This window comes from Gymnoscopelus microlampas (assembly GCF_963454915.1).
Source record: "Gymnoscopelus microlampas genome assembly, chromosome: 6".
NCBI classification, from domain to species: Eukaryota; Metazoa; Chordata; class Actinopteri; order Myctophiformes; family Myctophidae; genus Gymnoscopelus; species Gymnoscopelus microlampas.
In genome coordinates this window covers 33,273,022-33,291,381 of record NC_139943.1, presented here as the reverse complement: position 1 = coordinate 33,291,381, position 18,360 = coordinate 33,273,022, and the positions used below count along the sequence as shown (strand labels likewise).

General features: G+C 42.2%; 1 protein-coding gene across 1 annotated transcript in view; it reads right to left on the bottom strand.

Annotated features, from left to right (window-relative positions):
• tmem86a (transmembrane protein 86A) overlaps positions 1–17,487 on the bottom strand; it is a 19,057-nt gene extending 1,570 nt beyond the window's left edge. The window contains exons 1-3 of the mRNA XM_084059095.1: positions 17,395–17,487; positions 3,074–3,338; positions 1–1,237 (exon numbers count right to left, since the gene is read on the bottom strand). The exon at positions 1–1,237 is cut by the window's left edge and continues 1,570 nt beyond it. Coding sequence (XP_083915221.1) covers positions 795–1,237; positions 3,074–3,338; positions 17,395–17,415 — 729 coding nt within the window. The 5' untranslated portion in view covers positions 17,416–17,487 and the 3' untranslated portion in view covers positions 1–794. The remainder of the gene's footprint in view (positions 1,238–3,073; positions 3,339–17,394) is intronic.
• Positions 17,488–18,360: the final 873 nt, after the last annotated feature.

Below are 18,360 nucleotides of genomic sequence, written 5' to 3'. Positions count from 1 at the left end.
CAGAACTCTGTGTTCCGAGCACGGCCCAAATGATGTTCTGAGAACCTTATCTGAAAGTGAGCTGTGGTGTAATGGAAACAAATCATGAACCTGTGAAATGCGTTTCACGGCACGGTTCACTTTAGTTCTAGTAGTGGAAGAGAGCCATAACAGAGCAGAACGGACAGCTAAACGAGGGGATTCGCTCAAATAACACACCCTCAGCCACACACACACACACACACACACACACACACACAAACGTGCACACACTCCTCGAAGGTCCCCCCCCAGACATGTGCTCCTTTTAAATAAAAAAAGTAAAAGTAAATACGCAATTTATGCTGGAGGAAGACTAATAGTAGCAGACTTTTCTCTGTAGTAATTTGGGTGCGAGAGAGACCCCTATACTAGAATGAAGAAGGCCAGGTAGGACTGTTGTTAGGGGAGGTTGTAAACCTGATTTATACTTCGTTGCCTGCCGTAAATAGCAGATGTACAAGCTCACACGCGTTGCAAGCTTGTAGATCTGCTATTTTACTGAGCACGACGGCCGGCACACAACTAAGTATAACCGAGGCTGCGGACAGCTACTACCCTATCTCCACGGTACGGAGATGCCCAGGATTTGCGGGGTGACGATAGCCGTGAGGGAGCTGTAGTGGACCGCTGGCCGCCGTGCTGACGGAGGTATGAGGGTGCCAGACTAGGACGCGGGCTAAGGGTTGAACATCTGGCGTCGAGACGTGTCCACAATCACAAAAGGCCAGAGGGGCCTTCCCAGTGGGCGTGGTAGCAGTACTCCGCCACAGACCTCACGTTCTCTTCTTCCGGGCCGCCGCCGCCTCCTCGGCGTCCTGCTGGCACTCGACGGCGGACAGTGCGATCAGCATCTGCGCGGCGTAGTAGGTGGCCATGATGATGGCGCGCGAGTGCGGCACGGGGAAGCAGAACTTGTTGACGGCGATGGTGAGGTCGGACACCATGAAGAGGGCGGCGCCCAGGCAGGCCGACAGCTTGGTCCACGTCCACAGGTCGTCGGTGAGCTGCACGCCGGCCACCGCCCGCCAGCTCATGAAGCCGATGAGCGCCACGTAGACGCCCACCAGGTAGGTGAAGGGCCCCCACAGGTAGGGGTAGAGGAAGACGTAGCTGAGGCCCGACACCACGCCGGTCGCCAGGCCGGCGCGCAGGTTGAGGGGCTTCATGCCGAAGGCGGACGAGTAGAGGATGTGCGTGATGGCGAACATCAGGAGCCCTGAGGGGGGACGCAAAGTTACATTTTGTTGCTGTCGGGGCAGGAACCTCTTATCACCATATTTTTACTTTTTGTGTTTTTTTCCCGTAAATTAACACTACTTGATCATACTACAGCTTCAAACAAAAGTATCAAAAGTATCAGATCTGCAAGCTTGAAAAGTGGGCACGAAGCGACAAGTTTTGAGCTTGTCGATCTGCTATTTTGTGCTATATTTGAACGTGAATCCTGAAAAGTGATAATTTTGGACATATGAGGTTTCCACCCGACAGAGACGATTTCTACGTTTCTGAGCAACTTAACCACTTGAGTCCCTTAGCGTCCCTATTCTGGAGCATGTCATAATAGGTGAAAATAGCAGATCTAGAAGCTCAACGTCTGTCTACAAACGCCAACAAAGATCTACGTCGCAACGGTAGTAGATTGGCTATTTTCTGCCTAGAGATTTGGTGTAGTGGGACACAATTAGGGTCAAGACCCCAACCCAGGTCCACGAAGTATACAGCAGGGCTACTCAACTTAAGATGGCTCAAGGGCCACTCAGCAAAATACCAACAGTCCAAGGGCTGCGAGCAAAACATGTCAGTCCTATTTGGGGCGTATAGGGTCCAAGTGGTTAATCTGAATACAGACTTTGTTTGTTTCACAAACATGGTCCACGTTCTTGCATTTCCTTTTACTCTTAGTAGATGTGTACTCCCCATTGGCAGCAGTGTTGCTTTTGATCACTTATTTTGAGTGTCATTACAGCATATCGTCTCTGTCGGGTGGAAATCTGATTATGTCCAAAACTATAACTTTTCAGGATTCAAATTCAAAAGTATCAAAAGTACTACAAGCTCAAAACGTGTCACTTTGCGCCGCGTTTTCGAGCTTGTAGATCTGCTACTTTTGATGCTTTTGTGGGACGCTGTAGTATGATCAAGTAGGGCGTTAATTTACAAAAAAACAACAAGTTGAGATAAGAGGTTTCTGCCCGACAGCAACGAGTTGAAGAGAAATACTGTACGTTGGCCTTGTTTATGACAAAAATGTATGTAAGCTGAATTAAGGATGCAGGCAACAGACAGCTTTAATTCAATGAATGTAGCAGCGGAGATACAAAATAAACCCCAATCTAATAAATGAAGTGAGCAGCAGGACTTGAAACTCTCCGATATGCATCTGGGCCAACAAACACAGGCCTGCTCTACAGTCAATGGTGTAAAGTAACTAAATACTCAAGTGCTGTACTTAAGTCAGGCATGCAAACAGCCCCGAGGTGAAAAAGGTGACAACATGTTGTTTTGTTTCGGGTCAGGTGTCACACAATTGCCCTATTTGGGTTCAAAAAGGTGACTGTAGCTGAAAAGTGACACTTTTGCATGTCTGTTAAGTACAATTTTGGGGTACTTTTCCTTTCTGGAGTATTTCCAATTTTCAGTACTTTTACTTCTACTCCACTATATCTCAGAGACTGTATATTGTACTTTTACTCCACTACAATTATTTGACAACTACTAGTTACTTTGTAGATTTTGATACAAAACATACATTAACCACTTCAGCCCTATATACATTTGAAAATAGCCGATCTACAAGCTCACAATGCGTATGTGACGCGTTGTGAGCTTCAAGATCAGCAATTTTTAAAAGATGTTTACGTTTAAAAACATGTGAAATGGGACATTCTGTGTGAGTACTTTCTAGTTTTGGTACGTTAAGTACATCTTGATCCCAATACTTTTGTACTCTGTTACTTTTGTAACAAAGTATTTCTACATTGCAGTATTGATGCTTTTACATAAGTATAAAATGTGAATACTTTTTCCACTACTGCCTACAGTACATCCTCACCATGGCTAAAGTATCCCTGCTCCTGCCAGATGAGAAAAGCATCCCCTATGGCAGAGAAGATGAGGCCAGCCAGGATCTTGCGGGCGCTGGAGCGGGCGCCCAGGAAGCTGAACCCGTGTGCCAACAGGAAGACCCACAGGCAGAAGATAGGCAGACACTTGATGAGGGCACTGAACCAGGACGGAGTGGAGGTGGGCAGCCACAAGACGAAGTACACACAGGTCGACTTGAAGAAGGGGACCAGCTTAGGTCCCTCACTCTTTACCTGCAAAACAAATTAACCCATTAAAGGGATAGTTCACCCCGAAAATGACTTTTTTTCTATCGATTACTCATCCCATGGAGACTTGAATTCATGGATGTTTTTTAGTTTTTGTCGCATTCCTAAGCCATTAATTTGATGACCAGCAGCGGTTCAAGTTATTTTTTGGGTGAACTACTCCTTTAAGACCGATTCTACAAACGCCTACAAACTTTTTCGCGCCAAGGACCCCCAAAATGATATATGTATTGACACAAAGCAGAAACAATTGGAACTGGAACACTATAAAATGAAGCTGATACATGGGCACTCTCTCCTGATTGGCTGAAATTGGGTCACCTACATGAAAATGTAATTTCTGTTTATTAAAGAGCTGGAGAGACGGGCAGACCCCTGTGACTGAACAAACACTCAGTAGCAGTGATTACTTATATCAGATGAGAATATAGTGCTTTAACCTTTCAAAAAATGTTTTTAACCAAAACATATCACTTCCCTACCTTTAAATGATTCAACCATTCAACAGAATCACCATTACAGATCCAAAAGGTTATCAGTGAGTCAGGAAAAAAACTGGTTAGCCTATTTTCTCACTTCTTGTTTCTTCAATGAATGCATTTTTGCACTTTTTAAGACCTGACACAATGCTCTTGCTAAGCTAAAAATAAACAAAGTGAACAGCATTTTAATCTTTAATTGAGGAAGCAAGCTCTAAAGTCTGGTTACTATAAATGTAAAATGAGGGAACTATGAACCAGTGTGGCTGAAGTGAAACTCAACGCTTAAGACAAAATGAAAAAGAAAGTACGTTTAAAGACAACATGTTCCTAGAACTGTTTAACCTCTTCTCTGCTCCTCTGTTGTTTTTCTTCTCTGCAGTGGTGGAAGAGGTACTCTGATTTTTTTTTTTAAACTTAAAGTAAAAGTAAAAGTAGCAATACCACAATATAAAAAAGTAAAGAGCCTGGTAATTGTTACAATTTCTTTTACAAGCTTTTGATGCATTGGCATCAAAATATACATAACAGTATCAAATTAAAAAGTAGTCAACATTATTTTCAATTTGTTCAAACGTTTTAAAAAACAGCAGATCTATTAAGTCCACAACGCATCACATCGTGAAGCATTGTGAGCTTGTGGGTCGGTATAGTATAAGTATAAAGTGTAAAATATGTCAATATTTAATTATGTTTTGTAATAATAATCGAAATCCGCAAAGTACTAACTAAAGACGTCAAATAGTTGCAGTGGAGTAAAAAGGACAATATTTGCATCTGAGATGTAGAGGAGTCGCAGTATAAAAAATGGGAATACTCAAGTAAAGTAAAAACTGCCCTGTAATTGTACTTAAGTACAATACTTGTAAATGTGCTCCACTGCTTCTCTCCTCTAAGCCACTGTATTCTGCTCTGTCATGGTCCAGGAGTCATATTTTTCTGGCATAATGATGTTTTCCTTTCTCTCTCTCCTCACGGTTGTATCAGTCCACTCTCTTTTATGTCCAAGTTCATGGGGCCCTTCGGGGTAAAGAGGACAAAGAGAGCCACTGAGAGGTTTAACACTCCGGGACTGATCACTCATACAGCTCTGAGAATCACTGTGTAGAGCTCTCAATTTCCTTTTCTGGACATAAAAACTGTAAAATAAAGTTGTTAAAAAAAAAGTGGTCAGATGGGTGGGCCGTGTGCATTTTCAGAGCATGTTTATTTGAATGATAAATCAATCTGTTGTGTTCCGGCTTGCATCAACTAATGCAATATACGGTACTTTTTAAGATGTTGGTGTCACTGTGTGAGCCGGTTCTCATCCGCCAACATACGATGGATACTAATGGTCAGTAGGTACATATTGTCTCGGTCGGGTGGAAACCTCATATGTTCACATTTGTTACTTTCCAGGATTCAAATTCAAAAACAGCTAAAGTAGCACACATCAAAACGCGTCGCTTCGCGACACATTTAGAGTCGTGTTTCGCGCTTGTAGATGTGCAACTTTGAATACGTTTGTGTGACGCTGTAGTATGATCAAGTAGGCAGGGCATTAATTTACGAAAAAAACACAAAAAGTTAAAATATGGAGATAAGACCTTTCTGCTTTCAGCGACGTTATAAGTCTCGCCATAAGTAACATAGTGACATAGTACTTGTACAATATCTCATTGGGTAACTTAGCCGGTGAAAAAATGATAATAATAATAGTGAAAGTAATCTGTTCCTCATTTTGCTGGAGATCCCCCCCAAGGACCCCTGGGGGTCTCTGGACCCCGCGTTGAGAACCACTGCTGTGGAGAGACTGATCACCCATACAGTTCTGAGAATAACTCGGGTGGATGTAGTGTACACAATACACATACCATTAACGAAGAAAACATACCGGTTATATCCAAATGGATTTTTAAATGTGTGTATGACTACTTTATTGCTTGTTTGAGGGAATCGCTTATTGAGTAATCTATTGTGTGTATGGTAGTAGACACGCCTCCAGCAGAGGCTGTATACAGTGTATAAGCACTGTCACTTTATGGTTAGGTTGATCATGAGGAAGGTCTTTACAACCAAAACTGTGATGTTTTTTTTAAACAAATTAAATTTAGAGGTGATCAGAATGTGATGGCATTCATTTTGTGTCTTTTGGATGGATTTGTGTTTGTGTGTGTGTGTGTGTGTGTGTGTGTGTGTGTGTGTGTGTGTGTGTGTGTGTGTGTGTGTGTGTGTGTGTGTGTGTGTGTTAATCTTAAACCTAATTTATATGAAAAATGCTGATATGCTCAAGGTCAAGGGATGGAGCATAGATTATTCTCCTGACACTGAGAAGTATTTCACAACATACAGTGCAAGGCTTCAGACCTGCAGGTCTATAGTGTTCCTAAAGGTACAACAGCTAAAAAAGGAAAATACACTGAAGCCATAGAAATGAATGAATAGAAGAAACAGTTCCATTCAACACTGTGCTTTCGGGTCAAACATGGAAGAGGGAGTAATCACTCTATGACTTTAAGTGAACCGTGTATTTTTGCTGTCACGCTGGTGAAGCATCTAGAACCTGAAACTATGAAGCAGGAGGTATGAAGTGAGTACTTTGCATTGAAGTTACTGTTTTTCTCTGCCTTTACACATCTTAAAAAATAGACAACACATGGAAAAGTTGACTTCTTAGAGATTAGTGGCTGTGGTTGAAAATTCTTGGTTCGATCCCTGGTTGACACTTGGGTTAGTGTCAAAGTGGCTTTGAGCAACACTTAAACCCGGCCCTAACTGGCCCTAATTGGGGCCTCGATTGGTTATTTAGCTGCCATTGGTGTGTGAATGTAATGCACATTGTAAAGGATAAAGCCGCTGTATAAATGCACCATATAATGTTTTGTTTTTTAGGTGATTTGTGCCGTAGAAGATGATCATCGTGTTTCGTGAATGTTGTCTTGGTCACGATGACCTATGTTTGCTTCACTGCATGAGTCCTCTATGTTTAAACAAAAAGCTGCGGAAAGGGAAACTCCAGACGAACAATAACCCTGAGAATTATTGCTCAGACTCAGCATGAACAGGACTGGAGGTTATGGGAACCGGTTTGACCTCCTCCCACCTCCATCCCTACGATACACAGACCTCCCCCTCTATCTCCAGGAACGTGATGACCCGCAGGCTCACAGCGGTCAGGCCATTATCTTGCGCAGAGGGAGCAGTTGTTTACCAACATTTTTAACCCAAGGAACGCCAAAGGGAAAGTCAAACTCTTTTCATAAAGAAAATAGCAGATCTACATGCTCACAGCGCGTGACACGTTGTGAGCTTGTAGATCACAATGTGATCCCACGCAAATATTTGTGGGGGAAAAAAATAAATATACAAAATACAATTAAAACATAATAATAATAATTACATCTATACATTTCACCTATGCCTGCTTGAAAGTGGTTAATATATATCGTCTCTGTCGGTTGGAAACCTCCAAAAAATATATATTGATATTATATCAAAAGTAGCAGATCTACAAGTTCAAAACACGTCGCTTTGCGCCACGTTTTGAGCTTGGAGGTCTGCTACTTTTGCTGCTTTTGTGTGACGCTGTAGTATGATCAAGTAGGACGTTAATTTACGAAAAAACATTAAAAGTTAGAATATGGAGATAAGAGGCCCGACAGCGACAACATATATCTTAGGGTATAGAATTTGCCTCTGTGAAATGGGAAATGAGTGCACACAAAATACTGATAGTAATGTATACTGCAAGAATAATGTGTGGCTGTCACAAAATCCCAAGGCACAGCTGGACACAATCGCCGGTTCAGAGTACTTGGCCTAAACAGGCAGGTATCTTGTCTTCCTCAAGCTTCTTATTTTCTCTGTTTTTGTTGAAGTGACATCGTACACGTAGCTCATGTGAGATGCCACAACATTGAACATAATACTTGAGCTCCAAAGTAACAGCAGCGTATTCTTTGTGTATTTTCCTCTTGTTATGTGTTCTAAAGTGACCACTAGGCAGCTTGAGTTACGTTCATAGTGGAATCTGAGAGAGTGCTGCCAGAGCCAGCAACCACTATCTGCTGCTGGCAACTGCTTGGTATAAATGGGATGATGGATGTGCGCACGCACGCACGCACACACAAACACACACATAGACAGACATACTTATTTGTGTCATGAGACTCTAGTACTTTTTATTTATGTCTCCATTAGTCCGGTAAGAGGCAGTCATAAAACATATTGGAGATATGAAGAGTGCATGAACAACATACTTAAAAGTCTATGTACAGTAGATCTATTTCTGCCTGGTTGGCACGCCACCGCTCATTTGATTTGATTCAAGAAGACATAAATGTAGTCAGCCTGGTCAGACCAGCTGGTGTCACTACTTCTCTCAAGCGTGCTTATTTTACAAGTTATTAGCGATGACATTGAGAATTGTCAAGTTAGTTTATGTATCACAGAGCATGTGGGTGAAAGGTATATTATTTTATTATTTTATGTAACTAACAGCCGTGGTTCTCAATGTGGGGTCCGAGGACCCCCAGGGGTCCTTGAAGGGGTCCCAGCTAAATTAGTTAACTTAATTAAGCATTGGAGAAATCTGTTTAAACACTTTAAACCTAGCCTCGCATGTCGCATCGCGACACTTTGTGAGCTTGCAGATCTGCCATTTTCAAAAAATAAGAATGTTGGAATATCTTATCTGAAACATTTGAACAACACGTTAGTCTTGTATGGGAGTCCCCCTCGGCACAACACATTTTCAGAAGGGGGTCTGTGGCCAAATACATTACATTTTTGGGTCCTTGAAAAAGTTTGAGAACCACTGATCCACAGCATACAGTACGTAGCAAAGCCTTTTCTACTGAAAGATTCCAAGTGGACATGGAAGAATGTGCTGAGGCTTACAGGGGGCTTTGCACAGAATTCTGGCAGCAATCCAGTGTCTCTGAGGTGAGATTCTCCTTTTAAGCCCTTTAATTAAACAAGTCCAGCTTCAGAAGAGAGAGATCAGAAATGTACTGAGCTGTAAGGTCAGACAGAGCTAGGTCATACACACGCGCACACGCATGCGCACTACCCAAATACTATTTTGATAAGAAGTTTCCTCTGTTTATTGATGTAATTAATTCACATCTGACCGATAGATAAGGAACCGTATTTACTAGGGGAAAATAAAGCTATCACACACGCATGCGCACGCACGCACACTTAAGTATTACTATACTTGTGCTATTTATGAATGCTGATCTTCAAGCTCAACGTGTCGCAACGTGTTGTGAGCTTGTAGATGAGTATTTTCGGTGTGTGACACCCAAGTCTGGCATAACTCGTCTCCAACCCCTACACCTAACCTCTAAATACCTACAGTATTCCTAATTACCCTAACCCCAATCTGAATCTGTTCCTAATTGTAAGACTAACTGTAAAGACTTTTTTTTAACCGTGAACCAACCATCTTTCCTGTGAGGACCAGGAAACTCACAATACTTTCGGGGATATTTGGCCCTCACAGACAGACAGACAGACAGACAGACAGACAGACAGACAGACAGACAGACAGACAGACAGACAGACAGACAGACAGACAGACAGACAGACAGACAGACAGACAGACAGACAGACAGACAGACAGACAGACAGACAGACAGACAGACAGACACACACACACACACACACACACACACACACACACACACACACACACACACACACACACACACACACACACACACACGAGGATGGAGGCATGTAGCAGGTTTTTTGCAGCTGATGTCCTATGTTTTGGCTTGGAGAGTTACAGATAAGCCTGGTGTGAACTGAGTGTGCGTGCGTGCGTGCGTGCGTGCGTGCGTGCGTGCGTGCGAATTCATGTCTGAAAATCGCTGTTGTTTTGCTGATGTTTCGGTCGGGTTCAGGCCAGGGATGCGAGAGCAGACGAGAGGTCAGTGGAACGCCGGTCCAAATCCTGCACTCACGGTAATGTGGTCCGTTGATTTATTGAGCGGTTGTGCAACCAAAGGGGGGGAACAACCTCCGCCCTCTTCTACTCCTCCTCTGCCCTGCTGGTTGACAAGGCCAAGCCGTTTGAACTGAAATGGCCCCCTCATTCTAGACCAGTGGTTCTCATACTTTTTCATGTGAAGGACCCCCAAAATGATACGTATTTGGCCCCCATCTGAAATGGATTTTGTGCCTGGGAACCCCATAAGAGAAGATTTGTGTAAATGTTTCAAAAATAGCAGATCTACAAGCTCACAACGGCATCGGAAATGAAGTAAAGTTAGTAGATAAAGTGCCTAAACTGTTCCTCATTTTGCTGCCCCTGGAACATCTTCAAAAAACCCATTGGGGTCCCTGGACCCCACTTTGAGAAAGGCTGTTCTAGGCGCCCACTCACACTCAGTGGTGTAAAGTAACTAAGTACATTAACTCAAGTACTGTACTTCAGTACAATTTTGAAGTCTTTTGTCTTCACTGGAGTATTTCCATTTTTTATTTTTTTTACTTCTACTCCACTACATCTCAGAGGCAAATATTATACTTTTACTCCACTACAATTATTTGAAAACTTTAGTTACTAGTTACTTTTGATTATCATTACAAAACATACATTAACCACTTCAGACCTATACATTGTGGCCTTTGAAAATAGCCGATCTACAAGCTCACAATGCATTGTGAGCTTGTAGATCGAAATGATTTTTATACATTTTGTGCAATCGAAAACTTGTGAAATGGGACATTCTGCACGATGAGTAATTTCTACTTAAGGTACCTTAAGTACATTTTGATACCAATACTTTTGTACTTTTACTCAAGTCAATTTTGAATTCCAGACTTTTACTTTTAATTGTAATGTATTTCTAGATTGCAGTATTGATACTTTTACCTAAGTAAAACATTTGAGTACTTTTTACTGCTCACACTCCCTCCGATGCCTGGCCTCTGCCCTGCTCACCTCTGTACTGGTAGGTGTGAATGTCTGCACAACAGTAAGCTCTCACACTTCCTCCTGAGAGCCTCCATTCCTTTTTCCCTACTCACATTTACAACAGTTGGCAGTGTTGTTGTTCTGTATACTGTTGTGCTGGACTGCTTTCAGCACGGCAGCTTTGTGACCTCTGGGTTTAGGAGGAGGGACACAAACTGACCATGCATGTGTATGCTGACGCTGTCGTGTCGGGCATAAACTTTGTATCTCCATATTTCATCTTGTGTTGTCATTTAAGACAACTAATTTTCAACTGAAAAACTAGTTTTTCAGTTCAAACTTGTTTTCTTTCTACGCTAAATATCTTTGCCAGAAATTGCCAATGTACAAGCTCACTCACAAGCTTGTAAAAGTGGAAGTGTTAACTTGCTCATTGAGCTCACAAGCTTGTAAATCGGTTATTTTTGTCGAATGTTACCCCCAGAATAGGGATGCTAGAGTTCAAGTGGGTAAGGCCAAATCAATTGTTTTCATTGAAAGTATAAATGAGCATTTTATTCTGTCTCCATTTTACTCTTCCCATCTCCAACAGCGAGTTGAACGATTGTGGGAACTCCCTGCTCTTATCTTCCCAGTTCCCACACCAGCAGTCTCTACAGTACATCCACCCGAGTTATTCTCAGGACTGTATGGGTGATCAGTCTCATGTACAGCACAGTATACATAAGACAATGCCCAAGTTACAATATATAATTACTGTATCTTCAACATGTCATGTACAAATATGCAAAATATGCCTATTAAAACACATTTTGGGAGGGCAAGCCTATCCCACAAAGGGATAAGGGAGGCATGGCATTGATCTAGGCATCACTGTGTCTGAGGCACATTGATAGAGACATCGACAGTGACCATGAGTCATAATGTTACCAAGAAGCAAGGGAGAACAGAACTCGTAGACCAGTGCTTCTCAAACTTTTTCATGTCAAGGACCCCCAAATTAATGTATTTGGCCTGCGGACCCCCATCTGAAAAGGTTTTGTGACAGCGACCCCCCAGAAGAGGAGACTTTAAAAGAAATTCTAAATTATTAAAAATTCAAGATTTTCAAAAATAGCAGATGTACAAGCTTGCAGTGCGGCACAAAGTAATGCGCTGTGAGCTTGTAAATCTGATATTTTTGAATAGCCATTAGCCAACATATAAATGGATAAAATGATTGTGATGCTATGTTAACTACTTTTGCTGGGGACCCCCTGGAATCCTAGTATGGACTATGGAGACTGGAGAAATGGAAGACAGCACTCCCATTTGCTTTTTAGCTTACTGTTCATATTTATGCTGATGATGCCCAATATGCCTCTTACAGCCAATTATTTCAAGCCATGGCTAGATTGTTTACATGATGTTAAATCCTGGATGGACACCAATTTTCTCAGTCTTAACGAGAGAAAGACATGGAACATAAATTAAACGAAATTAAAATGTCCGGTCATGACCACCCGTGCCTCTCCATTCGGCCCTCTAAGGCCCCAATTCTCCTGTTTAAGAACCTTGGCAGCACCTTTGACAGTGCATGTAAATTCCATACTGACACACACACACACACACACACACACACACACACACACACACACACACACACACACACACACACACACACACACACACACACACACACACACACACACACACACACACACACACACACACACACACACACACACACACACACACACACACACACACACACACACGTTCAGTTAGTCCAAACCAGTTTCTTCCAATTGAGACTTTTAGCCAAGGTAAAGGCCTATTATCTCCCCAGAAAACAGCTTGAGTCAGTAATTCATGCTTTTATTTCCCACAGGCTAGACTGTCTGTAAATCACTAATGCTCCTGCAGCTGGTCCAGAAATGCAGCTGCACGTCTCCTCTCTGGTACCATGAGCATTTGACAGCCTACCCCTCCACATTAGATCGGCCCAGTCCATATACGTTTTTAAATCATCACTAAAAGACTCTTTTCTCCCTGGCCTTTACTCCTATTTGACCCTGGCCTATGCTGCAACTTGCCTTTTATCTGAATAATGTTTTCTGTTGTGCTTCTTGCTTTTTCCTGCCGATTAGAATTTTGATTTGAACTTGTACAGCACTTTGGAGTTCGGTCAACCATGGCTGCTTCACACTGTGCTTCACACAAGTAAAGTTTTATTTGATTTGAGGTGCACAGATTCCTTTGTCATCTTAAGTACTATAATCCAGTCTCCAGTCTAGCACAAGACGTTCTTATTATACAGAACGGATTCAAATTCCAAACTGTCGCTAACAATTTCAGAAAGCCCCACCGAAAATAAGACCACAGAGGCTAGTTAGTGGTCACGGTTGTTGTGTAAGGCGATGGTTCTCAAAGGGGGCATTGCAGGGACTCCCCGGGTTCCTTTAGGAGGTTCTAAATTGACCCTTAAAAGTCTGTAACTCTGACAGCATACAAACGGGTCCATTTGTATACCGTCAGAGTTTAGAGGAGACCTCGAAATGTAAAGGTTTGAGAACCATTGTTGTAAGGCCTTTGTAACAGGACACACAACCCTGTTGTTTGGAACAGACAGCCGTGAGGCACTTAGTGGCCTACCACAAGCCACAAGAAAACAAAAGCACATGTTTGATCCAATAACAGCCACCCATGACGACATCTCCACTTCTATTATAGGTCATCTGATATGAGTGTCAGGAATATGACACACGTACAAGCACAAAAGACCAACGTCCCCAGACTCCCCACATCCCCTCTGTGTAATAGGACTTGGCAAAGAGGCGCGGCAGGAACATGAATGTGGCACTGGCACACAGCTGACTGTTTATGACAACATGGTATTACACGACACCATATCTGTCCCGCTTACAGCTGCTGTGCCACCAAAGGTAAGTTAGGGTGAGCCACAGACAAGCCATACTGCACTGCACTACTATGATAAATTACAGTCTTTCTCAATTAGGATAATGGCTGATTCTCAACCATATGCATAAATCAATATATGTTATAAGAAATAGCCTACACAAGTTCCCTGTGTTCCATTGAACGTGGAACATTTTGTCTACTTGGTTTTAAAGGGACTACACCATGAATTTAAAAAATAATAATAATATTTAATATTATATTGTTTATGTCCCTCAAACATTTTTCAAAGGGTGCTATTGAGACAGTTTGTATGCATGTTATCTCCTGGTTCTGTGTGGAAAAAGTAAAAAAAGAAAATAAGAAAAAAAAATAAAAACATTTTTTTTAGAACTGAAAAACGGGCGGGATTGTACAATTGTATAATCAGTTTGGCCTGTTTTGAGACGAATTTACAGAAAACCCCAGGTTTGCTGTGAAAGCCTGAGTGTTCAAACTGGGGTATTTTGGGGGATAGAAGAGAGGTAGGGTAGACCAAAAACACACAAAAAAGAAGAAAAGTTAAAATTCATGGTGTAGTCCCTTTAAAATTAGGTTAAGAACGAGTTTCTCAGTAATCAATATGGATTTGATGTATATATACACTGTAGAATAGATAAAGATTATACTCAATAATCAAGGGAAACCAGTAGGCTAGTTCAAGGCAATTTTATGTGAGTCCATTCTCTAGCCGTTTTTGTTCTGAAAATATGGCTCCACAACATTCCCCATTCATCGCTATTTTGGTGCTAAGCTTGGTTGCCGTTTGTCTTTTATGAAAGGTCCAGGTCTACGGTATATACCAGTGTTTCCCAACCCTTTCTGGATCAGGGCTTACTTGAAAATCTCAAAATTGTTCGCGGCCCACCGATCTGACCATTTAACTCGGCAGCTGAGCCAGCTGATCGGATGGGTGGGCCGCGTGCATTTTTCAGAGCGTGTTTAGTTTAATGATCAAGCAATCGACTGTGTTCCGGCTTGGATCAATGGAACTAACAAAGTATACTTTAAGTTCCTATCTGTATCTCAATCAAAACTTTTTTTTCATGAGTTCAAGGTTTTAAAGAAAATCATACTTTTCTTGCAATATCCTCATGGCCCAAAGGGAATCGCTGGTATATACACAAAGTGGGGTCAGGGGATCCCCAGGGGTCCTCAACTCCTTGGGGGGTAACAGGGGGTATTTGTATTTGCTGTATACATCTGCTATTTTTGTATAAATAAAATAAAAAATAAATGAAAATGTGTGCGAATCTTTGAAAATATATTTTTTTAAATGACATTTTTTTTACTCAAATCTTTGCTTCTGGAGGTCCCTGAAAATATTATTGAGATGAGGGTCCGCAGCCAAATATATATCATTTTGGTTGTCCTTGACACAAATATACACTGATATACAATCAGCATACAATACATCATCAGTTCAAGCATTCCTGTGGGCAACACAATTATAGGCTAGGCTAAACTTCTAGAGAGTATATAGGCCAGGTCACACACTACCACACCATCCATCACAGCTGGTGTTAAGGGTACAATTTCATAGCAGCTCTGTCAAAGTATAAGCGGATGCTGGAGGCTGGACTTGAGCACTTTTACACAATTATTTACTTGTCATGTCCACACCAAATGGGTTCTTACTTAGGTGAAAGTGTGCGCACCACCATAAGCTTATGAATCATACTCCATCACACAAGGGTGTGTTGGTTTGCAAAAAAGAAACAGATCTACAAACTCACAATGCATGGCAGTAACTTCTAGATCAGTCCAATGTTTCCTGTTTATCCACATTCTTTGTTGAGCTTCGTTCTAGCAGACGACCATGTGTCCAATTTCCAAAAGAATTGCGCCAAAAAATGCCTGTACCCATTGCATAGTCTACTTTAAATTGTTCAGCATACATTTGTTTTAGCTTTTTGGCCCATATTTGACGCACTAAACGATTGCGCAACATTTCTACAACATTACGCAACATCTTGAACAGGAAGGGATCATATGGGTGCATTTCGCCTTTCCGACATGTCGCCTTTCCGACGTTAACGTTACGAACCCTATACCTAACCCTAACCCTAACCCTAACCGCACGCGGACGCAACTAGTCGGAGTGTCGAGATGTCGGAATGGAAGGAACCCCCCGGATCATATACGTCGTGTTAGCTCTTGCTGCTAACAGCGTTAGCGTGTTGTTCACTCAGTCATTGTGTGTGTGTCTTTTCAGACAGATCGTATACATCGTGTTAGCTCTGGCTGCTAACAGCGTTAGCGTGTTGTTTACTCAAGTTATATACTGTGTGTGTTCGCTGGCAGTCCGTGATGCGACGATGTGTGTTGGTCACTTCATCACGCGTACCGCGGAACAGAATATTCATGTGCGCGGCCAGTCAGACAGTGTGTGTGTGTGTGTGTGTGTGTGTGTGTGTGTGTGTGTGTGTGTGTGTGTGTGTGTGTGTGTGTGTGTGTGTGTGTGTGTGTGTGTGTGTGTGTGTATACATATAGCTCCAACTAAATCCATGTCATCTAATAAGATGCCTTGATTAACTGAAATGTTCATAAAGCACCAAATAAAGACAGTTCCCGCAAATGACACCATGATCAGACAGATGATAATGAACGCTCTCCTCTTCAGGTTGTGGTCCTTCTCCCTCCCCATCTCCACTGAGAACGGCGAGGCTGCAGAACATCATCACTTACATGACAAATAGGCATTTACCCAAATGAACATACCATCTTATTATAACCCACCAGCATAGTGAAAAACCAATGATGACCAACGCACAGCAAGACACCCTGTACCTGAGGTTTGTATATGAGGAAAAATAGTATATCGCCTAACATATATTGTAGGCTCATAGATGTGAGGGCCTAGGCTAATAGATGTGAGGGCCGCGTAGGGGCCCGAACCTCTGTGTGTGTGTGTGTGTGTGTGTGTGTGTGTGTGTGTGTGTGTGTGTGTGTGTGTGTGTGTGTGTGTATATATATATATATATATATATCATGGCAGCTCTGCTACAGGCATGATGGATTGTTTTGGCAAAATTATTTTGGAAATTGGACACGTGGTCTTTTATATATATATATATAATATCTCTCTCTCTCAACAGCACAGCGGCAGTGGGACATTAGTAGGCGCATGCGCGACATGAGGGACCAGAGCAAATGGACCAGAGAGAAGACAAAAAGGTGGTCACATGACAGCCTGTTCTTTGTGTCTGCCACTCTGTGCTTTTAGAAGTGTGTAGAAGAGTGCTGTGTCCCACTCAGATGCTGCACAGATTCTACAGGAAAAGTTGACGCTCTGTCTTTGTCGTGACATGATGCCAACTAACAAAGAGAGCAACCATAAGAACAAACCCCCCAAAAACGTTCCTATACTGTATGTTGTGCCTCTATCAAATTCATTTTCATAGTGCCATAAGAAACAATTAAAGCCAAGTCTGGGGTTGATGATGAGAAACCTGTAGGTGGTCTGCATCTTTTCTTAGCATGCAGATAAAAAGGGGGGGGGGGGGGGGGGGGGTACAAATAATTATCCTCTAAAGAAAATAACCGGGTTACCAAACAAGACGTTCAGACATGACATGACAGACAATGACAGCCCTAACAAAGACGGGCCACTTCACTTGTTAGATGACAACGGAGACAGACAGACAGTTGTCTCAATATATATGGATTATCTGGCTTCCATCAAGGCAGTGACGGCTGTATAAAGCTAGCTACTCACCACTGTCACCGGAGACACCATGATTTTTCATCCGCTTTATGATGCGCCAGGTTGGGCTTGAACGGTGGACAGTTTCCCCTACGGTTAGTACGGTATGTTTTACTGTGTCTGCGATGATGCCGATTGTTTTTGTCACTTTTCGGAAGGGGGGCAGTCTGTAGCCTCATTTATGCTCCGTCGTGCAGTGGTGTCGCGCTTCGAAAAATAGCAGATCTACAAGCTCACAAGGCGTCGCCTCCGCGACTTGTTGTGAGCTTGTAGGTCTGCTATTTTCGATAAATCAGGCATAGTACATGAAGGGGGCGGTGACGGGACTGCCAAGATGTGGGCGGAGCCGCGATGTGTTTGGGCCAATGAACGCGGGAGTTTCCACGTCAAGTGGGAGGGAACAGCGGCAGACGTGAACGCCCACATTAGGAGGAGGAGCCCGGCTCGTGTTTACATTTATATGAGAGCAGATGGCTTTTATTTACGTTTTGGAAACGTTTGCATTGTTGCAGCGGTGGACAAAGGTACTCAGATGTGTTACTTAGGTAAAAATAACAATAAATACCACAATGCACAAACACTCTGCTACAAGTCAAAGTCAAGCATTCAAAAGATTACTTGAGCAAGTACACAAAAGGCATATTTTTGAATATCCTAATACAGTATATAATAGTAATAGGTAATAATTGGTTAATCTATGTTTTGTAATAATAATCTAAATCTACAAAGTTACTTGTAACTAAATTTAAAGTGTACTTAAATACAGTACTTTAGTAAATATAATTTCTTACTTTCCACAGTGGTAGCATATTGTGTTGGATGGGGTAGGTACTACTTTTACTAATAAAAGGAGTGTCAGGTGTCATTGACTTCACAACAAAAAAATAAGAGGGGAAAAAAAGGCCATCTGTCTATGACGGCAGCACAGTGTATGGTTGATAACCATAGACATATATTATATTATAATACAGGTGATGA